General features: G+C 39.2%; 1 protein-coding gene across 1 annotated transcript in view; it reads left to right on the top strand.

Annotated features, from left to right (window-relative positions):
* The window catches only part of CDKAL1 (CDK5 regulatory subunit associated protein 1 like 1), a 335,233-nt gene that overhangs the window by 228,966 nt on the left and 81,418 nt on the right, over positions 1-24,849 (top strand). The window contains exons 12-13 of the mRNA XM_061995176.1: positions 7,784-7,964; positions 24,155-24,217. Of these exons, the coding sequence (XP_061851160.1) occupies positions 7,784-7,964; positions 24,155-24,217 (244 nt within the window). The remainder of the gene's footprint in view (positions 1-7,783; positions 7,965-24,154; positions 24,218-24,849) is intronic.

The raw sequence follows: 24,849 nt of genomic DNA, 5'->3' as shown, positions 1-24,849 counted from the left end.
GCAGAATGCCAGCAGTGGCTCCGTGTCTGTCAGGCTAGATTTTAAGTGGAGTTTCTGCTGCTTATGCAATCTGAAGTGTTGCACTCTAAAGCACCTCCAAATGAAATGGTAGGATTTATGATTTTGCCAGTTATTTTCCCATGTCTTCATGTTCATACACCCTTCCTCAGGGAAATCTGCAAGGATACTCTGAAGAAATACTTTGAGGGTTTCTCTGTGGTCAAGTCTGAGTTTTGTTTGTCTGGTTTGTTGGTGTTTTTTTTTAAAGCCAGCATATAAACAGTACAGCATTGCAATTCCTTTGTCTGGTTGGTTGTGTCTTAGACATCACCAGTTTCAGAGAGATGGGATCCAAGGTGGGAAAACAGTTTCTTTTTAAAGTGTTAAAATTATGCATTTTACACACATGAAATAGCCGAGTGAAAGTAAACAAGTGACTCGACTTATAAATGAAGTCATTATAGACTTCTACAAACAATAACAACATGAAGTTATCTTCACTTTGATGCAGGCAGGCTGCAAGGTGAAGTGATTTGTGAGACAGCCTGGAGTTGTGTTAGGCAGTAATAGAGAACATTTTAAGGTATTTGAAATAATATAATTACTTTGCAGTGGGAACACGTCCATGAATAAAAGATGTTAGCAGTTACCCTGCCAGGGTGGAATCTCATGTTATTGCATTTAATAGGAATAGATACACTGTAAACAGGTCTAAATTTGCTGAAAGTAATCAAAAGAGAAGACTTGAATAACTAATATGCAACACAATTTAAAATTAATGAAGTTTAAGCATGATACTTTATTTAATACACGGTTTTCTTGCCCTGAGTATTAGCAGCTGTTTTTCCTGGAGAGTGAGGCCGCAGCTTTCCCCACTTCTCTCAGCATGTGATTGTATCTGACACTATTATGGAGTTATTTTTTTTCCAATACAGTTCATTACACCTTTAATAGAAATTAAATCAAACTGCAGTAAGCTTATGTTTTCAATTGGCTCTATGTGATGGACATTTTGATAGAAGCAAATGTAAAGGCCCTCAGACTTAAACAAAGCTTGAAGTCAAAGATATTAATATTAACTATACAAGAGTGGAAATGGATACTACAATTACATTATTCATATTTGTTTTATTGAGGTCTGGCTCCCTGGCCACCTTCACTCCAATATCTTTTCTCTCTTCTGTTAGATTGTCTTTCAGTCTGTGTGAAATATCTGTCCTGTCTCGCCATTTATTGCTACATTTTATAGTAGTATTTTAAATGTCTTTCTGGAGAAGTCATTATTGGATCTTCTCTACTTATCCTACATTTAGTTGCAAAATCTCCTGCTATTTGTCCTGATAATTTGGATGATGTCATTATGTGTCTGGAGCAGCTCAACGCTGGAAGAGGAAATGGCAGCATCAGATATTATTTCACCTAAGAATTAATAACATAAAGGCTGTGATGAACTTAATGGTACTACTCATTTTCTTACATCAGTTTCTGAAGTATTCATGTTTGGGATATCTATAGCTGCATTTGTATAAGCAGTCTTACCAAATGACAGTTTATATCTAACTGTAAGATCCAGTCTGTTGCTGTTTAAAAGGCTTCACACAGAAATGTTAATGAAACGTCTGTTGTCATTGAACCGAGGTACTTTCCAGTTTTTCTCCCTGTGTAAATCAGTTGAGCAATTGATATCAGGGTTTCAAAGAGCTCTTTTTTCTACCACAGAGGTTTTGAACTTGTACATCCTGGGCTACTTTTAAACACATATGGGAAACATTACTAAGAAAAACATTGTCAGTGGATATCCGCTTATTCTAAGTCTGTACATCCATTGCATAATTTAGGGTAAATCACAAACTGAAAAGAAAATGGAAAAGCCCCTGCTTCAGAAATTATCTTCAGGTTTACTCCCCTAATTCCAGTTATTAAATTAGGAGTATATTGTGGTGTGCTCCCTTCCTAGCCCACGGAGAGAGAGAAAAGTGCAGGAGGGTTTCAGATCAGAGGTAGGCTAAATCCCTTTCTGACATTGTGGAGATCTTCCCATGGCTTCGTTCTCAGCTTAATCTCCATATAGTGAAGAGAGAGGCAGGGTGAGGTTTCATGTTGTTACTAGCCTTTGAAAGAGGCAGTGCTTCCAGCTGAGCACTCTGTTTCTCTTGAGTTAGCTCCAGCTCGGGCGACTCCTCAGTGAGCAATTCAAGTTTAAGTCAGAAATCCCACAAGACTTGGCCTCGTAGAGAAGAAAGAAAAAGGCAGGAGAAAAGGGCTTCTGGACTGTGTGTGGTCATGGGGAAGATGCAAACCTCTCCTTCAGCTCCAACACAAAAGAACACGTTGAGATGCCCGTTAGGTTCTGTAAATAACGCTTGAAAGACAAACTCTTGGGTACCTTCAGATTATTTAATCCATTAACTTAATTCCAGGACATCCTGCAGGAAGGTTCTGAAAGAGAAAATAACATATGAGGCTGAAATAACATCACAGGGAAGACATTCTTAATTTTCATAAGAATTACACTTGCTTTTCCTAACGTTTTTTTCAGTGTGCATTTCCAATTTATGGAAGTCGCTAGGTCCTCGCAGTTTTTGGTTTGACCTTAATTACTTTACAGTTCCCAGACAGGTCTTGTGGCCTTCTGTAAGAACACTTGGTGTTTAAAGTGTATTCATATAGCTATTTATTCTAATCCAGTATTTTGTTATACTGGGAGAGAAGGAAGCAGGGGATCTTGGTTTAAGAGCGAGTTGGCGGCTTGAAGTCATTGCTGGATTTAAATGTTAATTGGTTGAGAGGGAAGTGGTAAGAATCATGCAAAATTATTTCAGATGGTCACATGACTGGGTTGATGACTTTTACCTCCTTTACATAACTTCTTCCCTGAGCATGAGTTTGGTTTGTAATGATTATTGCTAAAGGAAATGTTTTCTGTAACTAAAGCCACATGAAATGATCCATGTCACACCTGAGCGAGCTTCACACTCTTGCAGCTGGTTTGCTTAGACATCTTACTCCATGAAAATAATGTTACTGTTTTATCTTTGGCAGCTTGACAACAATCTTTCCTAAATCAAACGATCAGAGATTTTGCATTTCGCTCCCAACTCGCCTTCCATCAACTTCCCTCTGTTGATGGACTGGTCTGTGATATCTGTCACTGCAATATCTACTATACTCTCCTGTTCCTGCTATAATCCAGTTTCTGGTTTCTCTAACATTGGTAACTAAATCCTGTGGGCAGAAAATGACAGGAAACTTGTCCCTGTGAGGTTATGCCTGCACTGCTTGCTGCTTGGTAATTTGCAACAGAGATAGGTGAGCAAACAGAGCTCCAGGAACTGCCTAGCTGTAGTAGCACAGAGCTCACCTCAGACTGATTAATTCTGGGCTTGTTTAGAGCTCACTCAGATCCAGGTGAGCTGTCAGGAGGAGATTCTCAGGGCTGCAGTTACCACAGCACATTACCTACTTTACTCCAGGCATCAGCCACTCCTTTGGACATAAAACATTTCGTTTTCTCTGACCCAAGAGGCTGACTTGATTTTTTTTCTTCAGGTAGAGGTTAAGATGTTGCATTTCTTCCTTCAGACACATTTGTTCCACCTCTCTGTGAGACTTTGGGTATGTGTCCTCTCAGCACTTGCTCATGCTGGTCCTTAAAGCATCACACAAAAATGGATGCTTTTTTAACCTAAGATAAAGCTGCTGCTTTTTGGATGGTGATTGTCTTGCTGGTTTGTTTCAGGATGACAGAGCATAAATCTACTTCAGTAGATGAAAGGAATTTATCTATGTAGAAGGACACAAAGGAGAGAATTATAAGGAACCCTAAGTATTAGGGCTTTATTATCTTATACGTGACATGGATTATTCACCAAATTCATCTTTTCTGCAATTCCACAGTTTTGGTTTAAAGTGTTCCGACTGAGAGTTGTCTTGGGACTCTCTTTTCTTGGTTTCTCAAGTTGAGCAAACAGAGATTATTGTATGTCTTCAGAGGGAAAAAAAAATCTTGTGAGAGTTATGATTGCACCCAATTTTTCTAGGCGTTTGTCAGGATTATGAGGGTTTAAAATGACTGGCAGAGTTGAAGTCATTTTGTGGCCAGAAGTATTGAAACAGGCTGACCAGCTCCATTAGCTGGGCTCTAAGGAGCATCCAGACTTTGTGTTTGAAGCAACTTTGTGCTTTTTTGAAATCCTTTTCTCTTTCACAAGGAGCACTATGTATTCTTGGTTCACTGAACGACGTGTTGAGGAGTTTCCCTATTGACCCTGGAAAACATTTGCTGCAATTGAAGTTTTTACACTTACTGTAAATGTGTTTATGTAATAAATGTTACAAACACTCGCTGTTCAGCAATTTCTGCTTTGTGTACTTCAGAACAGATAAACTGTATTTCATTTCAAGAAAGCCAGTTTCACGTTGGCTGATGCACAAAAATTGCTCTTGTGTAATTTTGCATCGTGTTTCATAGCTGGGACAATTTTTAAGGCAGCAATAAGGCATTTTGTACTGCTTTTCTTTCAGACTGTCAGAGCAAATCAAGTGTGTATTGTGTTTTTATATAGATATTTGCAATTAGCTGTTTTTTTTAATTAAGAAGTGGTGGTTTGCATGTGAAACTACTTGTACTGGGTTTTGTCCATCAGTGCTTTGACGAAGGCTAAGAGTTTGACTTTTGCCAGTAGCTGGATTTTATTCTGAATGAAATCTCATGGTTTTCTCCCGTTTTAAAACTACCTTTTAAACAATATAATCAACAATGGTATAAAAAAATGCAGTATGCAGTGTCATATTTTAGGCAGTCATACTGGATTGAACTGTAATTAATTGCTGTTGCTGAATACACTGTGGTCTTTATTCTCTTTTCGTACCCTAGCTTTTCTTTGTCTGTAATAATTCCATCCAGGAAGAAATCTAATTACTAAGATAATTAACACCTTATCACCAAATGGAGTTCAGACATTTGCAGAGTTTATGAATTTTTAAAATATGTAATTTCCTTTTAACTGAATGACAACTGGTGTTATGGAGAGAAAGAGCATATTTTATTGTATCTAGCTTGATTGGACCGTGTAATTCACGTTGCCATAGAAACAACCAAACCTTTACAAAGGATAGTGTTACTACTACTGTTGGTAATAAATGCTTTGACTGTTACCAAGTGTCATTTAAATGGTTAAAATAACTTCATCATAATGGTTTTGTCAAATGTGGTGAACGTTCTGTTCACGTCCTGAGCAATGGCAGCTGATGTTACGTGATCCTGATTTATAAAGGAATGTACTTTTTCTTCCACAAACTGTTACTGCACAAGGTATTTGCTGTGTGAACGAAATCGTGTTGCAGAGCACAGTGCTCCTCTGTCCACTCAGTCCTTCAAGCTAACGAATTCTGTTGTTACTTGATATCAAGCAGAACTCCGTATCTCGCAGTTTGTCAGTCTCGAGAAAGCAATGGTAATTGAGGCTGTGGAGCCAACAGCTCTGGGGAGTTTTGCTGTTGTGTGCAATATTCAGCCTGTACTTCCCACTTAACGATTATTGGATCAAGTCCTTGAAAATATTCGGTTTTATACTGGTTTTGATTTGGCGTTCGAATGCCGTGGTTTAACTTCATCTAAAACGATGGAATCTGGGTTCATAGAAACAAACTGAAAGGTTTTTGGTTTCTTTTGTGGGGATTTTTCTTAAGGAGCAGGTGAAAGAAGATTCTGATAATATAATGTCTAATAAATTCCTCTACAGCTAACTATATGTACAGGCACATGTAAAAAGGAGGACAAGACATTTACTTTAATAGTACTTAAATAAGAAAAGACGGTACTTAAGTAATAAAATTGATTTAAGTAAAAAAAAGCTTACAAAGATGTTCACTATCAAATACTGTTTGTGTGAAGGCCACTGTGGTGAATATAAGCTATTAGCATGCTCTAATATTGTGCCTAATCAGATTATGAAGATCGGTATTCCCCTCTTACCCTTTCTTGGGTCTTTTGTCAACAGATTCTCCAATATAGCTTATTGTTGCAGAAAGTGTTACTTCCAGCTCCTCAAACTGAAGTTGCTTTACCCACTGTAACCATGACATCCTTTCTTCTGTGGTGATGTGCTGCCTAATAAGAAAGGATGGTTCTCTTTGGCCATTCAAATGCTTCATAAGTGTTGTTTGGATTACACGTGTTTGTGGTTTGACTGTCTCTTATCCTGAGGAGGGGGAAGAGAAGCCTTCTAGCCATTTGTTTAGATTGGAGAGAGTCTTGGATCCCCTTTGTAAGCTCAGGTGTGAGCTTTGCTTGTGGCAGTGGTCTTTATACAGTACACCCCTAAAAGAGTCTATCTCAGCTCTCCTCTTGCTGATTATAGAATTATTTAGGTTGGAAGGGACCTCTGAAGTAATTTTATCTATTCCCCCCACTATTCCCGGGGCCAGCTTGATGTCAGATAACAGCTATATCTTTAGAGGGTTCTTACTTTTCCTCATAAATTGTGTTTTCTTCAGTTCATCATTGTTACTGGTAGCATAGAATCAACTCTTTGCTGTAGAAAAGGTCTCATGTGTGGCAGCAGGGAGCGGTGAGCGCTTCTGAGCACTCTACATTTCTGCCTCTCAGCAGGAGAGGTTTATCTTTATTTCCACTTCACACAAGAAGGCTGAGTACAAAATGATGTGGTGGTTTCACAGTCTCTCTTAGGGCAGTGGTCAGCCAGCTGGCTAATGTCAGGTTTGGAAAGCTGAGTGGCTATCTCCCGAGTCCCATGCAGCACTCGACTGGGGCCCTCCAGAGCTCTTCAGTCACTGTCCAGGTTTCCATTCGCAGTATCATTTGTGCCCACATGAAATAACAGCAGAGACTTGTCAGTAGTCAGAGGGCCAGATGAGCTCAGGAGCATCCTGAATCCTGACCCCTGGCAGACAGCAGACCTCTCTAGGTGGTTGGTTAGGTTGACAGATGGGTGTCTGCATCCCCCACAGTAGGGAATCATTTGTTTTGATCACTCACTGCTTCTTCCTGGTGGCTTAGGGGTTGGGTGGACCAGGTACTTTGCTTGTTGACAGATCTGACTCCTCTTTGAGGACCATGGACCTATGTTGCAGTTGTAAGCTGTTAGGTGAGACAAGATCCTTCGTTTTGGCGTTCAGAAGTCACCAGCTTCCATCCTTCTCATTCTGCAGAGGTTTCACTCCCTTTGGTAGTGGGGGTTGACATTACCTACTTCTCTACTGACAATGGGGACTGAGGCTCTTCAAGCTGTTGAGTTGCACAGAAGATCCTGTGAACAGGCTGATTTTATGGAGTAGAGTTAGAAAGTAACCTGCGACCAAGAGATGCCTTGTTGGCTCCAGCGCCAATTCTGTCCGGAGTTGCTAGGTTATATGGCGTGCCACTGCCCTCCTGTTCTGTTTAGCTGCATTGTAAAACATTAAATAGTTTCTGTATTATAGTTGCTAAGTCTCAGAGGTGGATTAAGCAAATCAGAATTCAAGACATTTAAGCTCAGCTGATCACCTGTAATTTTGAATGACAGAGGAGTTGGTCCAGATGTTTTCATTGTTCTGTTTCAGTCTTAATTCAGAAATGCAATATCATTCTTCACTTCCATGTGCTACCAAATGCATTCTTCATTTCTGAGCAATAGTATTCAAATACCATTATGGGGTTTCTTTCCCTCCAAAGATAATTTTTGGTCTCAGTTCCTGTAGATAAAGTCAATGTACACTAGCTTTGAAGAGAGAAGGACTTTTGCACATCCTTATTCAGTGTCCCTTTCTACTTTCTTTACAGAGTGCCTGGAATAACAATCGCTACAGACATCATCTGTGGTTTTCCAGGAGAGACGGATGAAGACTTTCAAGAAACAATGAAACTTGTAGAACAGTACAGGTTTCCCAGCTTGTTTATTAATCAGTTTTACCCACGCCCAGGAACTCCGGCTGCAAAAATGCATCAAGTTCCAGCTGCAGTGGTAAGATCCGTTTTCTCCTGCCACCGTACCTGGTGTACTCCAGGTGTCTTTAAATACATAAAGCATCTACATGAAAATGTGGATTTTCTGCAGAGCTATGCTAGAATTACAGAGTCTTTTTCCACACAGTAAATGAAATGATTGTTGAACTGTTGATGATTGTTGCACTGAGGTTAACTAGATCACTGAATGCGTTTTCATCTGTGAATTACTGTTCAGATTGTTGGCAAGGGTAAAATAGTGGTTATACAGAAGCAATGTCTTCTTCCTATCAAGTTTGGGCTGGATGAATACCCAGAGTGGTAGCTGGTTTCTTTTTTCTATTTTTAAGCATTTTTATGACTCCAGGAATCTGAAGCTTAGTGTGAATAATTATGCAATGTATGAATAATAGTGCAATGATAATTTGTCAAATATCAAATTGACTGGCAACTTCTTCTCAAGACTCTCCTTGGACACTGCTTGTAAACTCTGCTTCCCTCTGCCTGCATGTTAAAGGCCATTGAGAAAGCTGACGTTTAATCTTTTAGTTTTCCAGTGTTTTCTTTGTTTTCCTTTCTGGTTTTTTTTTGAGTGAGAAGTGTAACCCTTCCTGACTGCCAACATTCTCATCTCAGACTCCCATGAGGAAAAAGCCTCTTTTGATATAGAAGGTGGATGGCTATTGACTGTATTTTGTTTGCTATAAATGGCTATTTATAAGCACTAATAACAGCAGCCACATCTGAAGTCATGGTTTGATTTACTTCTAAGGAATTGAGTTTGTAATTTTTGTAGTCTGAAGCTCAAACCGAGAAAGTATCCGAGACTGATGCTTGTCCAAGAGTTCAACTCATTATTGTCTCATTACCGTGGACATAAATAACAGTTACATTTCTTTTCAGTGTAAGAATGAAAGTCAGCCAACAGTGTAAATCAGCTTAAATCAAAAACATGTTTCTTTCAATTGATGTATCCTGGCACCCCAGCACAAAGTCAAAAGTACATATCAGTACTTGTATCCCTTTGCTTATACATCTGAAAGCTAAACAAAGTATTTCTGCTTACTCTCAGTATACGTCGAAAATTCCATAGGATGTGTCAGCTGCTGAAGACATAAAATGACGTTTTATTTGGCTTCCTCAGTTTACTGTTTAGAGAAGTAGAATTTGAGCAATGGCTGCTCATTTATTATAGCTTATTATCTTAGAAGGGGAAATACTGACTTTTCGAATCTAAATAGTGGCTGTTGAAATCGTCTCCTTAGTGTAACCGACTCGCACGGTTCACTTGGCTTTTCGCAGTGTCAAATGTTTCTTACAGACTTCTGCAGATGGAAAAAGAAAATGCAGAAATGTGATTTCTGGGAGTTAGGAAGCTTAAAAATCAAACCATTGGTTTATATTTGTGTTTGCATTCTTTCATCCACAAGTTAAGCTCGCTGTTTTCACAGGAGGTGCAAGGAACTTAGTTTACCCTCTTCTGTTTAACTGGGTGCAGTGGGGAGACAATATGTGAAGAGCTAAATGATTAAAGGAACGTTAGCTCTTCTGTGGTTAGGAGTGTTCCTTGGAAAATGGTAATGTCATTTTAACCCAGTTGGACAATCTTTCTTCCGATTTGTAGCACTAGTTCTTATTGCTTTCATTGAATTAGAACCTTGAAAGAATATGGGGCCTCTAATCCAGGGACATTGAAGATCTATAATTAATAGATTTTTGTTTGATTGGGTTTTTTTCCTGTAGCCCTTCAAAAATCCTGTGTTATGAGGTCCTTTTTTCTTTTATCTCTGCAGAAATGGAGAGGAAATAGGCAAACAGAGCAGGAAGAGTTTGTGCTGATCTCTTACAGTTTATATTCCCATAATTTCTGGGCAGAAGCTGGTGGTTGTTCTTGCATTACCGAGAATGGACAGGCACTTCATTTGTCATTCCTTGCCTAGAGTAACTTACAAGTAGCACATGACCATCCACGTTACTCACTCTTACCCCTTTGTCCTTTAATAATATACTATTTGTGTCATCTTAATGAACTTTATTTTAATGCATTTGAATGGGGAAAGAAATAGCACATGAAGCGAGATACAGGTGTTCCATGTGAGAGTCTGAGTGTACGTGGGGTGCATCTGAACTTGTGTGCCAGTGCTTTTACAGGATGTTCATAACGTTGTCCTCTGCCTTGCATCTACTGAGTTCTCCTTCTCCAAGACAGCTCCAGTCATTCTGCCAAATATCCCAGCTGCAGTAATGTCTTTGTCAGGGGATTGGGGCATCATTTTTTACCTGTTGTACCCAGGACAAGGGGTGATGGGAGGAGGCTGGAGCACAAAACGTTCCATTTAAACATAAGGAGAAACTGTTTTCCTGTTGAGATGAAGGAGACCTGGCCCAGACTGCCCAGGGAGGGTGTGGAGGCTCCTTCTCCGGAGGTTTCCAAATCCACCTGGACACATTCCCGTGCCCCCTGATTGAGAGGAACCTGCTTGAGCAGGTGAATTGGACTAGATGATTGCTGAAGGTCCCTTTGAACCCCTACCATTATGATTCTGTAACCAATTCCTTTTAAGATAACTCTTTTTAGGAAGGCCTTGTGACTTTTAGTGACAACATGGAGTATTAAGAGTGGTAACATGTAGTACTTTCAAATTTTTAATGGATAGTTTAGGTAGAAGTTGTAAATATAATTGCCTTTATGGGAAAAAAAAACCCCTCATTTGAGTTTATCTTAATAGAAAAAAAAAGATGAGTAGGTCAACGTGGAATCTTCCCTTCACATAGATAATTTATCTTTGAAAGCCTTACAGGCACTGATATTTTTCAAAAAGGGCAGATGACACTAATCCAGATGGACAGTTCTGCCACCATAAATTCAGAAAAGGCAGTTAAGGCTGCAGGCCTTTCTTGTTTCTCCTGGAGAAAAAAATGTCTGTGGAGAATCAGACATCTGTCTTAAATGGTCTCATCATTTCATAACCGTCAATTAGATTCTGCTTACCAGAAATACTGTCTCCAGTTTAGAGAAAAGTTAGAACATGGTTAAGCGAAACTAGGCATGATTTTTGGTTGGGTGTTTTTTTTTAATAAGCAATTACAGTGATGATAAGTCATGTACATGAAAAAAAAAGTCAAGATCTTTTAAATGCTACCTCAAAATTCTGTTTTTCTTGAGTTTTACCCCCAATTTATCCACCTACTGCTAAATACATTGATTTAGAGTTGATTCTGGTTGCTCATTATCTGCCGTGGGCTGTCTGTAGAAAATGCTCACTCTGAAGTGTGTCAACTATGAAATACTGTTCTGTATATTCATGTGATTTTGGATTTGGATTTCTGCATCTCCCTTTTGCTTTCAGTCATAGAAGTGATAGTACTGATGGTTATGGAACTCAAATTACAGGTTCTGGTGAGATAAATATTTTAATAAGCAGTGAGGGGAGCATGATTTAGACACGTCTGGTAGGGATTTTATCTTTAGCTGTGTTGCAAAGAATACTTTTCAGAATACTTTTAAGTGTAAAAATTACTCTATTTTTCTGTAAAATTAAGGATCTGTGACTCCTTATGTTCTTAGTAATTTTAATTCCTCTGTCCTTTATTTTCTCAAGGTCTGGGGAATTGTGAGGAGATTTCTCTCTCTGTCCTTGAGAATTGGTCTGTCACAATTACTGAAAGCATTAGGGGATATCATCCTCTCAGGATCAGCTTGATTTCCATCCTGTGGAAACAACATTGAGGAAATTGCCATTTTGAAAATAGGAATTGTAGTAAGGGACAGATTGATCTCTTCTGAGAAGAGGAGATGGCAACTGTTTTGAGAGCAGTGATGTGACTTCAACTTCATCATTACACTGCCCTCCACTGCAGCGTGGAATCCAGTCTTTCTGTATGTGTTTTCAATAGTGTAGGCAATTCACTTTGAATTATTGGTGTAACTATTAGGTTTTTCTTTTTTTGCTTTAGAAAAAGCATTGTGATACCTAGATGGAGAACTATATTCACTTCCTCTTATAATCTTCTCTCTCTATATCACCAAATAATTGCCTTGCTCCCAGCAAGAAAATCTTCTGTCAGTCAACTCTTGGTTTAATTCCTCTATAGAGTGTCTCTTTAAATTTTTCACTATTAGTTGTACACTGAGGTGAGTAAGCAACTTGCAAACTTCATAACTGAACTAATAGTTGTTCTCAAAAATTGGCTTCAGAAACAGAGGTAGGTACAGGATATTTTTGCTCATGGTGTGTAATGAGGGGATTACTAAAATCTTTCAGCACATCAAGGGGATGGTGGGTATGCCATGTCCACAGCAGACGAAGATGTGAGACCTCACCTCATGTCTGAAAGTATCTACTCAGTCTCTGAAGCCTGGTTTTTATCAGCCTTTATTCCAAGCAGTACTTCCCCTAGACTAGCAGTTGTTTTGGGTTCAGGGATGTTCAAGGTCTATATTCTATTTGTCCTCTGTAGGAGCGTGCTGTGTCCACCCAGCAACACTGCAGATGGTTTGCCCTTCTGCCATCCATCCACTCCCAAATAGTATGTCCAGGCAAAACTCCTTCTGACTCTAAAACCTCACCCATGTGCATACTGGGAATTTCATGTGTTAAATATACCCACCACTGCTAGAAAAACTCCCAAAGTTACGATCAGACATTGTATCCCCCTTCATATAATCAAACCACTTAGTTCTGCCTAATATATACTAACTGTAGGAGCAGTACATACTGCACCAAGAGCTTTTCTTATTCTCTGAAGATAGCATAATACCATATACACCTTCTCAGTGGTGTCTGCCAGAGAAGATGTATTTGACTATACAAATGTATTGTCTATTTGTCACCAAAGTATTTGAGACTGATGGAGAAATAAACGCCATTCCTGCATCAGGCAATATTAGCTGCACTCTTAGCAGGACAGCAACTGGAATAGCTTTGCTTGTGCAAGAGACGCCTTTTGCTCTGTTCACAACTTTAAAGGAAAGGAAGCACAGCTGAACCTTGCAGTATGGCTAGACAATTCCCTGTTGGGTAGAGGAGAGATGGAAATTGAGGGCTGCCTTTGCCTTTCAACATGAGCTTTAGGCTTTAGTGGGTAGTGATGTGGCACGATGTGCCTAGGGAAGGCAGGGTCAGAGCTGGGGCAAAGGGAGAATTCATCTGCTGTCTGGGATGGATTTAGAAACAATAGTTTCCTGTCCTCTGTGATAAGAGAATCAATTGCACTGTTGAGCACTTGCAGGTGAGAGAGCGTAACTTGGGATGGTGGTGATGAGTTTGTGCTTTAAATGCCCAGAAAGGAAGGGACTGTATCTCTTATTTCAGGTACAGACACAGCAGAATCAGTAATACTTCTTCCTTAGCTTAATGGTGACTACTCCTACAATGGGAATATGTAGCAATATTCTTCTTCTGAAGGAAGAGAGACAGAGAGATTAGGAGATGGGAGAAAAGGAAAGAAAAGGGAGTAGAAAAAGGAACAATAACTCTTATTCAACAGTACTGCTGCTGTAGTCTACCATCACTCCCTTCCAGCTCCCTTGTGGCTAAAGGGCATTGCGTGCCCCAGGAATTAGATGCAGCTGTGATAACTCTTTCTGGTGTTTCAAAGATGTTTGGCCTCTGACACCGCCCCCCAATACTACATGGTGTGACGTGCAGAGTGTATTTTATGTGTAAGAGAAGCCATGGCTGATTAATGGCTGAGTTTGACTCCTGAACCTCAGTACTACACTTTGTTTTTTCAGCAATACACTTTTAATTACCTCTTGCTACTCTGCCAGAATAAAGACCTGAGCGAAGACTTTTACGGCAATATTGGGACCAGAGAGTTAAAAATGTGAAGGCTGGAGGGGGAGGCAGAGCTGGAGGAAAAATCAATATATAATACTTCACAATTGTCACTGAACTGCTGAAGTATTCCAAGTTAACATTTCACAGCAGGTTGTGTTCTTGCTCTCTAGTAGATTTAGTTACACCATGTTTCCTTGTATTTTTAAATGAGAACAACACGTGAGGTACTGCAGAAAGCCTTAGAAACCACCGAGATAGCTGTGATTTCTCTTACCTACAAGCCCAGTCATTCTCTGATGGGATTCGTTTTGATTGACATAGCTGTTGGTTCATGGCAAATCAGCATTGGCTCTTTGTGTTGCTTTCTGGATGATTACAAACAGTTTTGTGGATTTTCCTCTCTGTTTCTTTTCCAGCAACTGTGTAAATTGACTGGCCCACAAAAGCCGGGCTCCTCCTTGTTCCCTGTTTTAAAGATGCCCACTAAACATTTGACTTCTTTTATTCTGTATCTCTAAATCTGCCACAGTGCTCGCTGTTCAGCTTGTGTGGTGAATTCAGAGGAAGGTAATTGCTTGTGAATAAGGGGGTTATTTTGTGGTTAGACAAGGCTACTTAAATAGAATTTTACCAAAGTTTAAAGACACATTTATTTTAGAGCTATAGATTTAGCTCGAGTTCAAACCACTTCAAGTTATTTGACCAGGTGTTGAATGAAAATCTGGTTTTTGTTGTTGTGGGAGATATTTGAGCCGGGTAGGTTTTAAAATAGGTTGCACCCTTTTGGAAAGCCATAAATGATCTGCCTATGGAGCTGCTGAAAATCCAGGTCATAGCTGAATCTAGGGAATGAGTTAAATTGCACAGTCCCAGCTGGGCTCTGCAGAGTTAGACCTCTGAGAAAGGACAAGAATATTTCCACTCTAGCCTGGAGCCATAGCTCTTAAATCTTGCACTGTGTACTTCAGGCACCTAGTAGAATAGATAAGCTTTCAAAGAGCACAACTGTCTTGCTTTGAGAGAGGAAGTCAAAATTCAAACCTGGAGTGGAAAAACACACTTGGGAAACCAAGTTGTGTTCTGCTTTTTTGGATTTTGCTTTGTTTTTAACAGCAGAAACTAACTGGAATGAAAATTACCAACAGCTTCCCCATAAACATGATACAAATTCAGTTTGAAAATCTGCACATCTCAAAGTAAATGCACAGCTATGGGTTCAGTCTGGGCCACGTTGGCAAGAAAGAATTAATAGGCACTGGAAAATAAAGTGTGGAGAATATACATGTGGAGGAAGAGACACTTCACTATCAAGACAAAAAGTTACAGAACATATTGAGGACTCTGAAACCACCACCAACATTGTATGATTTTGTGGGTTTGATCCTTGTAGCCTTGATCCTCCTTGATCGGGAGTTCTGGATGCCACATACTCCTGTGCTGAAGAGAAGGGAGGGAAGGAACTGTCAACAGAAAAAGTGGAATAGTCTTTGGCTTTAAGGGAGAAACCAAGATTTGTCTCCAATATAAATACATCTGTGATCAGTTTCTCAGGTACTGAACCCCTTCTCACAAGCTCATACAGAAGTGACCTCTGGCAACTGGATGTTTCATACGTGTGCTCTTTGTCCTTCTGTCCTCTTCATTGGCTCGTTATGAAGTGGAAAAACCACAGAAGGAGTTTTAACTATGTATTTTCGTAACTTTCACTTGAATTACTGTTATGTGTCTTCTGTGATGCTGCAATGATTTTTTTTCTAATTCAGAATTTTAATGCACTTTAAGAACCAGTCTGCTCAGAGCAGGAAACAGTGCCAGCAGCTGTAGGCATAAGGGAGTATTGCCCACAACTTAATCCCTGAAATTGGATGTATGCAGCAGAACAGAAAAATCTATTAGTTTAAAGAAATAACAACCAAAGAACCCTCTTGGCTTTAGCAATTGCAGTCGTCTCCAGATGAGAGCGTGGTATAGATTGAATAGTTTGTGACTTAACACAGATAGTAAATTAAAAACCTATCCAGGTCTGATATTAATTATGTTACTGCAATCCTTGAAGCTTTACTATCTCTGTTGTCTAGCACAACAAGGCTCTGGTTGAGTGTATTAGTTTCACGGCTATCCCTCAGTGTCATTTTATACTCCAGGAACAACATTTGCCAGTGCTGCCAGTCTGGTTTAAAACTTCTTTTTTAAAAAAACCATTACAGATTTATTAATATCATTCTCTGATTTTTTTTTAAACCCATATTTGGCATTGAAAGTTTTTTATGTGCATTTGGTTACATAAATTTCGTTTGCACCACACTTGTCCATTGTCGGCAAATCACACGACATTTATGATGGCCCATACAGTGTGCTCTGGAAGAAAAGGACACTGATGGATCCTGAGGTGGGTTCTTGATGACCCTTTCTTAAAATTCATCTGTCTTTGATAATCCAAGTAACCTTGAAAACCGTCACAGTCAATCAGGTCACTGAGTGCTTTGAAACTTGTGTCTTCTGCAGTTTTCATTGCTGTGGCTGTAGCTCTGGTCACTGGGCTTAAAAATCCATTTGGGAATTGCTGAAAGACTGGGAGTAGAGTAGAGGACTGACTAGTAGATGAAAGTAAAACAGTAAGGACAGTTCTTTGTGTAGCAAATGTGTGTGTTGTGGGTGCACAAGTGATCTCTCCCACACAGCAAGCACCTGAACACTGTGCTACACAGTGCTTGGTGGAGCACTTCTCTTTGCTCTTTCTGTTCAGTCTGGGATGCTGGAAAACTGATGCTTTCAAGGCAATAGAGCACAGAGAGCTCTCACCAAGTGATGAAAGGAGTGCTCTGCAGCCAGGTCACTCCTGAGTGTATATTTAATACATGTTCTGGGCTTAACATGCGTATCTATGAAAAAATCACATTTCCTTGCTCAAATGTAGTTTGCCATTCGTTCTGGTTTATGTTACTGTATAACTGGGCACACTAACTACATATATTCAACATCATGACCCTCGTGACCAATCACTTTGTTTCTGATTGTCAGTCTAATTTGAAGTATAGCTGACACAGCAGGCCAAGCTTCTCTTTGATACTTTTTGTTCTGCAACATCTTTTTGAGGTAAACAATCTTCCTATTCACAAAGGTCCAGCATGAATTTCAGCCATAAAAATGTACCAGAACTGAGTCAGAGCATTTACAAACGATCCCTAATTGAAGGACCCTCCAGATGGATGAGTGTTGAAGGCCTTTTTTAAAATGAAGGGTTTGTTTGTGAAAGTCTTCAGAATAAGTTTCACGTAACTTGCTCTCTGCTGAGGGGGAGATTTTATTAGCAAGAAGGACCAAGGATAACAAACATGAATCCTAAACTAAATTAAAGAACTCAAATGTACCAGAAAGAATAGAATTCAGTAATATTTGTAAAGGATATGAGTTTGAAGAGTCTGTGTCACAGCTGAAATGATGTGGGAGATAAAAATGAAGAAATTGCTTTAGCCATGGTTTAATTGGAAATGGATCCTTCAAGAAATTGTTTCCAAATAGACTGACAGATGCTCTTACAAAGACCCTATTCTATCTTTTTCAGTACTTTTGTTTTTACATAAATAAGAATCTCTACCTAAAATGTAAACCAGTCTAAATTATGACTCATTTTGCTGCCATGTTCCTGAAGACAGGTTCACTTTACAGTTTGTGATCATTTTCTAGATCCACGTGGTTCGTGCATAAAGCTTTCCTCAGTTTTCTGCTTTTAGGCAAAAAAACCCCACACTGAATTGGCTCATAAAGCTTTATTCTAAATTTTTAAGAAAGAATCATTGAGTGTAGAAAAGACCAAAGAGTATAAAAAATACATATTATAGCAGCGTGGTTCTTTTGTTGGTTGGTGGAAAACACGTCCATCGTCCTGGAACATTGAGGTAAACTGCTGAATGTAGCACATTGTACGCTGATGTTTTCCATCTATAGATCAAAAGTTATTAGAAGGTAATTTCTTAAACCAAGCCTAAGTAATGAGAAGCACATGTCTCGAGTTAAAATAGAAATGAGTCTACTTTAACATAGTAATTCAGGTAACTTAGGTCAAAAAGACTATCTAATCCCCAAGTGATTTTAGTATACTTCATTCTAGACTTGATCAGAAAGACAGGAGTAATATCAGTAGGAGTTAGCTATAGGAAGTAGAAAACTTGTCAAGCCTGTGTTGTCACTTTTGCCCTTTCAGACTTTACATGCAAGAGCATAATGAAAACCAGTTACGATTTTATCAAGAAATCTGGCTGGGGCACAACAATTTTTTTTCAGGCTCATTTCTGAGAGGGCAACGCACTGAATAACTCAAGGTCAAAGAGAATGGTTCACTGGCTTCTGATCGCTTCTTTTAAAAGAGTTTTGCAGAACAAAAAAGCAATCTGTAAACTTTGATATCGTGGCAGTTTCAGTTGCCTGACTCCTGTCTGTATTGTGGTTATAGCTTCATAGATTTCAGGCTTTATGGATTGAATCTCCAAGCAATGGTTTCTGCATGTGCTTCGTTTGGAGTAGCTGCTACATCTCTCTCTGGTGTTTCACCAAGGAGCTCTTTGGGGATTGAAGTTAGGCCAGTCGGTGTCTTTTGACAGGATGCCCCCAACTCCTTTTTGTTTTATAAAAGTTTACAGTTTGGAACTACCCAAGGCCTTTGTAGTTTTGTGATCAGAGGGGTAATGGGAGGGAAAAGAAGGACACAGCTTCATTATTGCTTGTGTTACTGAAGTTAGAGAATGCCCTAAGACAAAATGCTGTTAGATGTGCTGCTTCAGAAAAGAAAGCTCCAGTCTCATGGAGTCTGTTATACCACAGCCTCTGTGCTTTTGGTAATAGTGGGGGACAAAGCTGGGAAAATACTTGTAAAGCTGCTTTGTTCTTCTCCTGACACCTGTCAAAGTTGTGTTCTTTAAATTCTACCTCGACTCGCAAAGTTGAATGCGATTGCAACCGCAAATGACATATTAGATAGTGCATGAGCAGATAATGTGGTTTTCCAGACTCGTTTCAAAGAAAAGCTATGTTTCTATTGGTTGTTAGCATGCTCAAATGTGTGAAATGCTTCATAAGCTCTAAATTAAATACTGATCCAGTGGCAAAATAGAGATGCATTTTAATCCTGAACAGCAATACACAAAAGAGAAAGGGAAGAGAAGATGGTAGGTGAGGGAAGAGAACTGAATTAAAGACATTCATCTGGTTGCCTTTGGCATGTGTTACTGTTCACTGGGATCATGAAGGAAAAGAAGAATTTTGGAATAGAAACAGATACAAGTCCCTGTTAACTGCAGACAGCCCCATAGACTGGAGAGATGTTAAGTGATGGAAGCAGAAAAACAACTGCAGGAGAGCTTCGCTGAGGAGATACTGAGGCTGACACCTTCAATGGAACTGGCATAGTCTGCAGATCTCTCGTGGTATTGGGCTGGAATTATTAAGAGCCTTGAAGGTGAAAAGAAACTTCTTCAAACTGAAAGTTGAGTCTAAAGAAGTCAGTGATACCTTCATATTGAGGAGCAATTTTGTCCCTTTGGTAGCTAGATGAAAAACTGAGAATATTCCATTTAAGCTGCTTCTAAGTAATCTGTAACAAATATCTCAGCAGTGTTGTAATTCTCCTTCACAATACACATCACAGACCTACAATTCCATGCTTGAAAGGAAAACAAACAACTTTTAGGCTACATTAATATCATCTGAGTATGAAAAGAGTAGCAAGAGAGAAGTGCAATATAGATGTGTGAGCCTACAATGCTTAGTGTTTGATATAGCCATCTCATCCCTAAACCTACTTTTCTAAAGTACTTTCTTTGTATTTAGTTTATATTTCTTTATATTTTAGTTTAAAAAAAATGTATGGTTATGATACAGTTACCTTTATGTTATTTTCTCACTAATACTTGGGAAAAATTAAGGTCAGCACAAAACTCTGTGCTGCTTAACTTGTGCAGAACATATTTTAAACAGTTGTAGATATTCATCCTGTATGGGTTGGTTTTTTGTTTGGTTTTTTTACTTTCTGTTTGTTCTTTAAGTGATATTTCCTGGTCAAAAGTAAGTTAATAATCCACAGTGCAGTCCACTTAAAGCATTAGAAAGTGTTTTGTTGCTGCTAAAAGTCAATGCCTAAGAAAGAAAGAGTTAAGACCACCAAGGTCACTAACTCTTTATTGATTCATGGTTAGGGATGTGCTCTAACAGGATCCGTTGTTGCTACTATACTCTGAAGGGACCAGTGTCCCTTTAAAAAAAGATCTCAGTAGTTAAAAATAAGACCTTGAAAATCTGAGACCCAGAAAGCGAGAGATTGAGAAAGGAAATATTTACAGCAGAGTTTGTGTTACTTGTGTGTGTGCTTGGCAGGAGATAATGAAGTAATGGTAACGTGTTGTTTTCTTGCTACTCACATTTGCTGTAAGAAACATCATTAGTTGGTTTCTGGTTCTTATTTTTGTAGCTGTGTGTTGAACACTGCCCATCTTTTGAGAAGCATTTCAGTATTTACATGTGATTTAGCAACAAGCTTGACATAATTTGCTCACAAAAGTATTGGTTTACTTAGGGAAAAGCCTTTCCTTCCTGGCACACTTACATGCATATATACATCTTCACAGCCCTGAAGCAGCCCTTTAATCTCTTCCTCATTAGGCTTTCACATATTTGGCTAGCTAAAGATACAACAGAGACCCCTTCTATCTCCCACACAATGTGGCATTTTTTAAAACACTGAAACATTAAATGTTGTTTTTACAGGCATATGCATATGTTTTTAGTGGCCCACATTAGCATAGTATCTGGCTGTATCTATTTGTCTCATCTCCCTAAACTCATTTCTGCAAACTAAGGAGTATGGGTTCAAAATTTAAATCAGGGTGTGATTGAGTCATTAGAATTTTGGAACTAAATAGGATCACAGAATCACAGAATGGTGGGGGTTGGAAGGGACTTCTAGAGATCATCTAGTCCCTCTGCAGAAGCAGTTCCACCTAGATCAGGTCACATAGGAGCACAGGCACACTCATACATCTATTAGGGAACCTTTTCTCCAGAGCCTTGCTGCTTGTAAATATGGGAGGATTTTGCAGGGCTGCCACAGACTCCAACATGTGAGCAGTTGTGCACAGCACTCTCCTGCCAGGGAAAAACCCTTCCTTCTCTATCAACAGGGCACTGCTCTGCTCTTACCCAGGTGGCCTGCTAACTAGTGCTTTAAAAAGTCCCCACTGCATACACCGCTGCTTCCAGGCATGAGGAGGAAATTGTGCACAGAGCTCAGACTGAGGCTTTACCGGTCTTGTTAGTCATGATATTCATCTCCAGTGGTACATGACAGACCAACACTGGAAGAATTTCTGGAGTAGCAGCATGTCTTTGGCTTGAACACGGGCTGTATCAATATATGGCAAGCCTGAGGGAAGTGTGGGAATAAGCTGATTCTGATGCTGCTATCAGAGCTGTAGGAAATAACTTCATTTTCAGAACTACCTTGGGCTAATTTGCATGGTGACTTTGGAATGACTCTTGATTTTTTTTTTAACAGAAGGATGATAAATGTGTCTTGTGGGGATCTCTAAGAGCGATCCTGCTGCTGTGTTTGGGACGGTGCATTTGCCTAAGTTCAGAAGGTTTTTGAGTGTGATTTCTGACAGCGTTATTGGTATAGAACAAAGGAATGGGGAACCAGAACACCAAAGGGAAAGAGCAGGAAGACAGGGAGAAGAAAAGTGGGTTTTGTATTGGTCAAAAGAGTACTTGGAAGGGGATGTTGGACTAAGCTGAGGAAAGAAATAGGAACGTGAAGTTGCATCGTGGTGAGAAATTCAGGTCGATAGGCAGTTTGAGGGCTGAAGTAGTCCACTGAAGGTAATAAAGGAGAAGGAGCTTTTGGGCACCTTGTTTTCCTGTGTCATACCTAGCTATGGAGAGGCCTGCTTTACACTGCTTACAGGTGAGCTGGGAACTAAGCTTTTTCCCGTGTAAAAAACATACGTGGCTGATGCCTGCTGTAGGAGTCAAAGGGAATTAGCATTATAGCAGCATGAATTCCCTGTCCTTTTCTTAGCCTCTGTGGTTTGAAATGTCCTCTATTTCTGCTTTTCAGAGATCTGAGTTAAGCTAAACTCAGTGCTCTACAAAGACACAGATTGTCACTAAACAACCTTAACTCTACACTTAAGACATGTGTCTTCAGCTTTCCTACCAAGTAGTCAAGTGCTGTGTAGGTTTAGATCATTTAAGCATATTGAGGATCCTGGGACAATATTTTTTCATGTACCTAAGTCCAGAATTTTCATTCCACGTTCCTGCATGTCATAAATTTCCAGTATTTCCTCAGTTGGAAGCATCTTGGATTTGTACAAAAAGCCAATTTTCTACCTTTTGTGGAAAGCTAGGAAAGAAACCATAATTTTCTATAATAAAAGGTGGAAGACTCTGTCACTGTGTTGTTTAAGGGAAGCTAAATCTTCATTCTTCAGCTTGTCTAGCTGAGCATGTAAACAGCGTTTTAGCCAGAGTGTGAGGGTAAAGGATAGGAGGGTTTCTGTCATATTGTCTCATTGAGTCTTCTTAAAACAGTTTGCAATGAAACTACTCAAAACCACTTTGTGTGCAGTCAAAATGGATACAAGAGAAATAATCTTTGGTAAGAAAAAGCAGGAATTTGTGGATGGGTTTTTTTCCCTAGGAAGATTAGTGGAGGTCTCTAGATTTCAAACTAAAATGTTTTTGTTCACTTCTTACATGATTCTACATTAAATTAGACTTTAAGTAACCTCTTTAATAATGATTTTGATACCTCTTTTCAATTTATTGTCACATTTTTTCCAGATTTTTATGGTGTTTTAAGCACTCTATTCTGTATGGCTGCACTACCAGGAAAGCACTTGCTGTAGGGCAGTGATGGAATTTGGGTTGTGCTACCTGATGCTTTCATTTGAGTAGATTTTACCCTTTGGAAATAAAAGAGGTGTTAATGGGGGTTAGAGAGTGAAGGTTACTCTGCTAAGGGAGACGATTTTCCTTGGACAAAGGCATATTCAGTTGCTGAGTGTCGTTTTTAATATCACTGGAGTTAGTTTTAAAGCCCCTTAGTAAACTCCTGTTAGGTGTTACTTATGGTAATTGAATGGGGTTGTCTATGACAGAGATAACCTTCTCATACTGAAAACAGTATCTGCTGTTCTTGTTTGAAGAGACAGTGAGTAAAAAAATTATTTTCCTGACTGTAATGGTTGTAACTAACACATAAGTAGGGACCTCAGAGAAGCAGTAATATCATCTGACATAAATTTATACCAGTAGCTAAAGTTACAGCTTTTATGAGTAAGTTGTTGCATCTGAGCGTTTCACTGAAAGTAAAAACTGTGTAAAGAAAGAAAATACAGAGTTCATTTTGCATAATCAGAAACTTACTCAACTGTCCTGCAGTTTCCAGAAGTAAATAATAAATACTGCAGCCATACAGGTGTTTATTAGTTCCCAGCACGCTGGAGACGTGACCACATCCTACCGGTTCCGTTGGAAAACTACTCTCAGAAATGATGGCTAAAATGAGGCAATGGTAGAGACTACAAGCAGAGATCTTGTAGTTGTCCCCCTTTTACATGTTTTCCACCATGCAATGCTTTGCCTTCCCGAGCTGTGAGATAAGTCGGTGTCGATTTCGACATCATAAGAGCTTGAACTTATTTGTGACTCCTCCCTGCCTTGAAGATGAAAGGTGTTTCTCTCCTCTCCCTTCCCCGCTCTGTGGCATGCAGATGAGAGATTCTATTTAACATCTGCTGAAGTCACTGAAAGCTCTTCCATTGATTTCGGGAGAAGCTGGATTAAGCAGGTTTTGTCTTTGAACTTTGCTCTTAAATAGAAGGAGTTTTTTTCCCCTTTGCCTTGGCATTAAATGGGATGCCACCTATTAATTTTCCACAATCAAGGCAATGAGAGTATTAGCATCAAAAGGAATTGAAAAATAATAAATTATTCTTCTTTTAACCCACTTCCTTTAAACCTAATCTGCTGTAAAGCCAGACTGCAGGTACGTGCTAGACTAGCAGACAAGTCTTTGCAGGATTGGAGCCTAATCTTCCACTCTTGTTATCTGTATTCTGAGACATTATTTATAATTTATTGTGCAGAAATTAAACCGAATCTGAATTTGTTTACACGTTCCACTGATGTTCCACAGATTAGTGTTTATTATTTATTTATTAAGAATATGTTCTGAACATTGTTAATATATATGTTAATTGTTTCCTGGGATATTTAATATCCTTCATCTGCATACACTGCTCTTCATACCTCCAGTTCCTTTAACAAAGTGGGGAGAGAATGTGTTTGTACCTGCTTACAGCTTTTTAAATCAGTAGCCTCTTTTCTTTAACTTTTCTAACATGGTTTATTTATTAATGTTGCTTTTCAGAAAAAACAGAGAACAAAGGATCTGTCCCAGCTGTTTCATTCATACAATCCATACGATCATAAGGTAAGGAAAAAAAACCTATGCTACCAATGTTTCCTGTTAATAGTAATTCAAAACACTTATGATAACTACATTTCATGTTTAATGCAAAAATTAGAGGAAATTGTAGCGTGGAAAGGGTAGCAAAGGGTATTCATGTTACTTATGCTATCTTAGAAATGTTGCTTTGTTTCTTCAAGCCAAGCTTGAAAAGCTGCATTTTCTGGTTTGTGAAACCAGCGACTCGCGTTCACCTTGTAGAAGTATAATTTATAGACTGCCACTAAATCCTGCAAAGTGACCATATGTGGCAATCAGTTTCCCCTCTTTTTTCCTCTCTGTTAGAAACTGTGTTACCCTTGAGTATGTTGCTTATCTGTTGTGTCAATTAGGCCCTGAGATACACAATACTAATGAATTATCTGTGATTCTGGAAGCATCATTGGAAGAGTCTGCTTTGCTGACAGACTGATGGGTGAAGAAGAAATCAAGGTCTTTGTTATAACTTCATCTTCATTTATAAAGTCAGGGAACCCTGGTTAAAAAAATTCCCTTTTTTAATATACCCTGTAGTGTAGGGTGAGAAAAGAGGAGCATTTCCCTAAAGATACTGCAATGTGAAATCAAAAATTAAAGCTGCCACAAAAGTTTGGAGA

The sequence above is a fragment of the Colius striatus genome, chromosome 4 (genome assembly GCF_028858725.1).
Source record: "Colius striatus isolate bColStr4 chromosome 4, bColStr4.1.hap1, whole genome shotgun sequence".
NCBI lineage: Eukaryota > Metazoa > Chordata > Aves > Coliiformes > Coliidae > Colius > Colius striatus.
The sequence above is the reverse complement of the archived record's forward strand: the minus strand, read 5'-3'. Positions and strand labels throughout refer to the sequence as shown.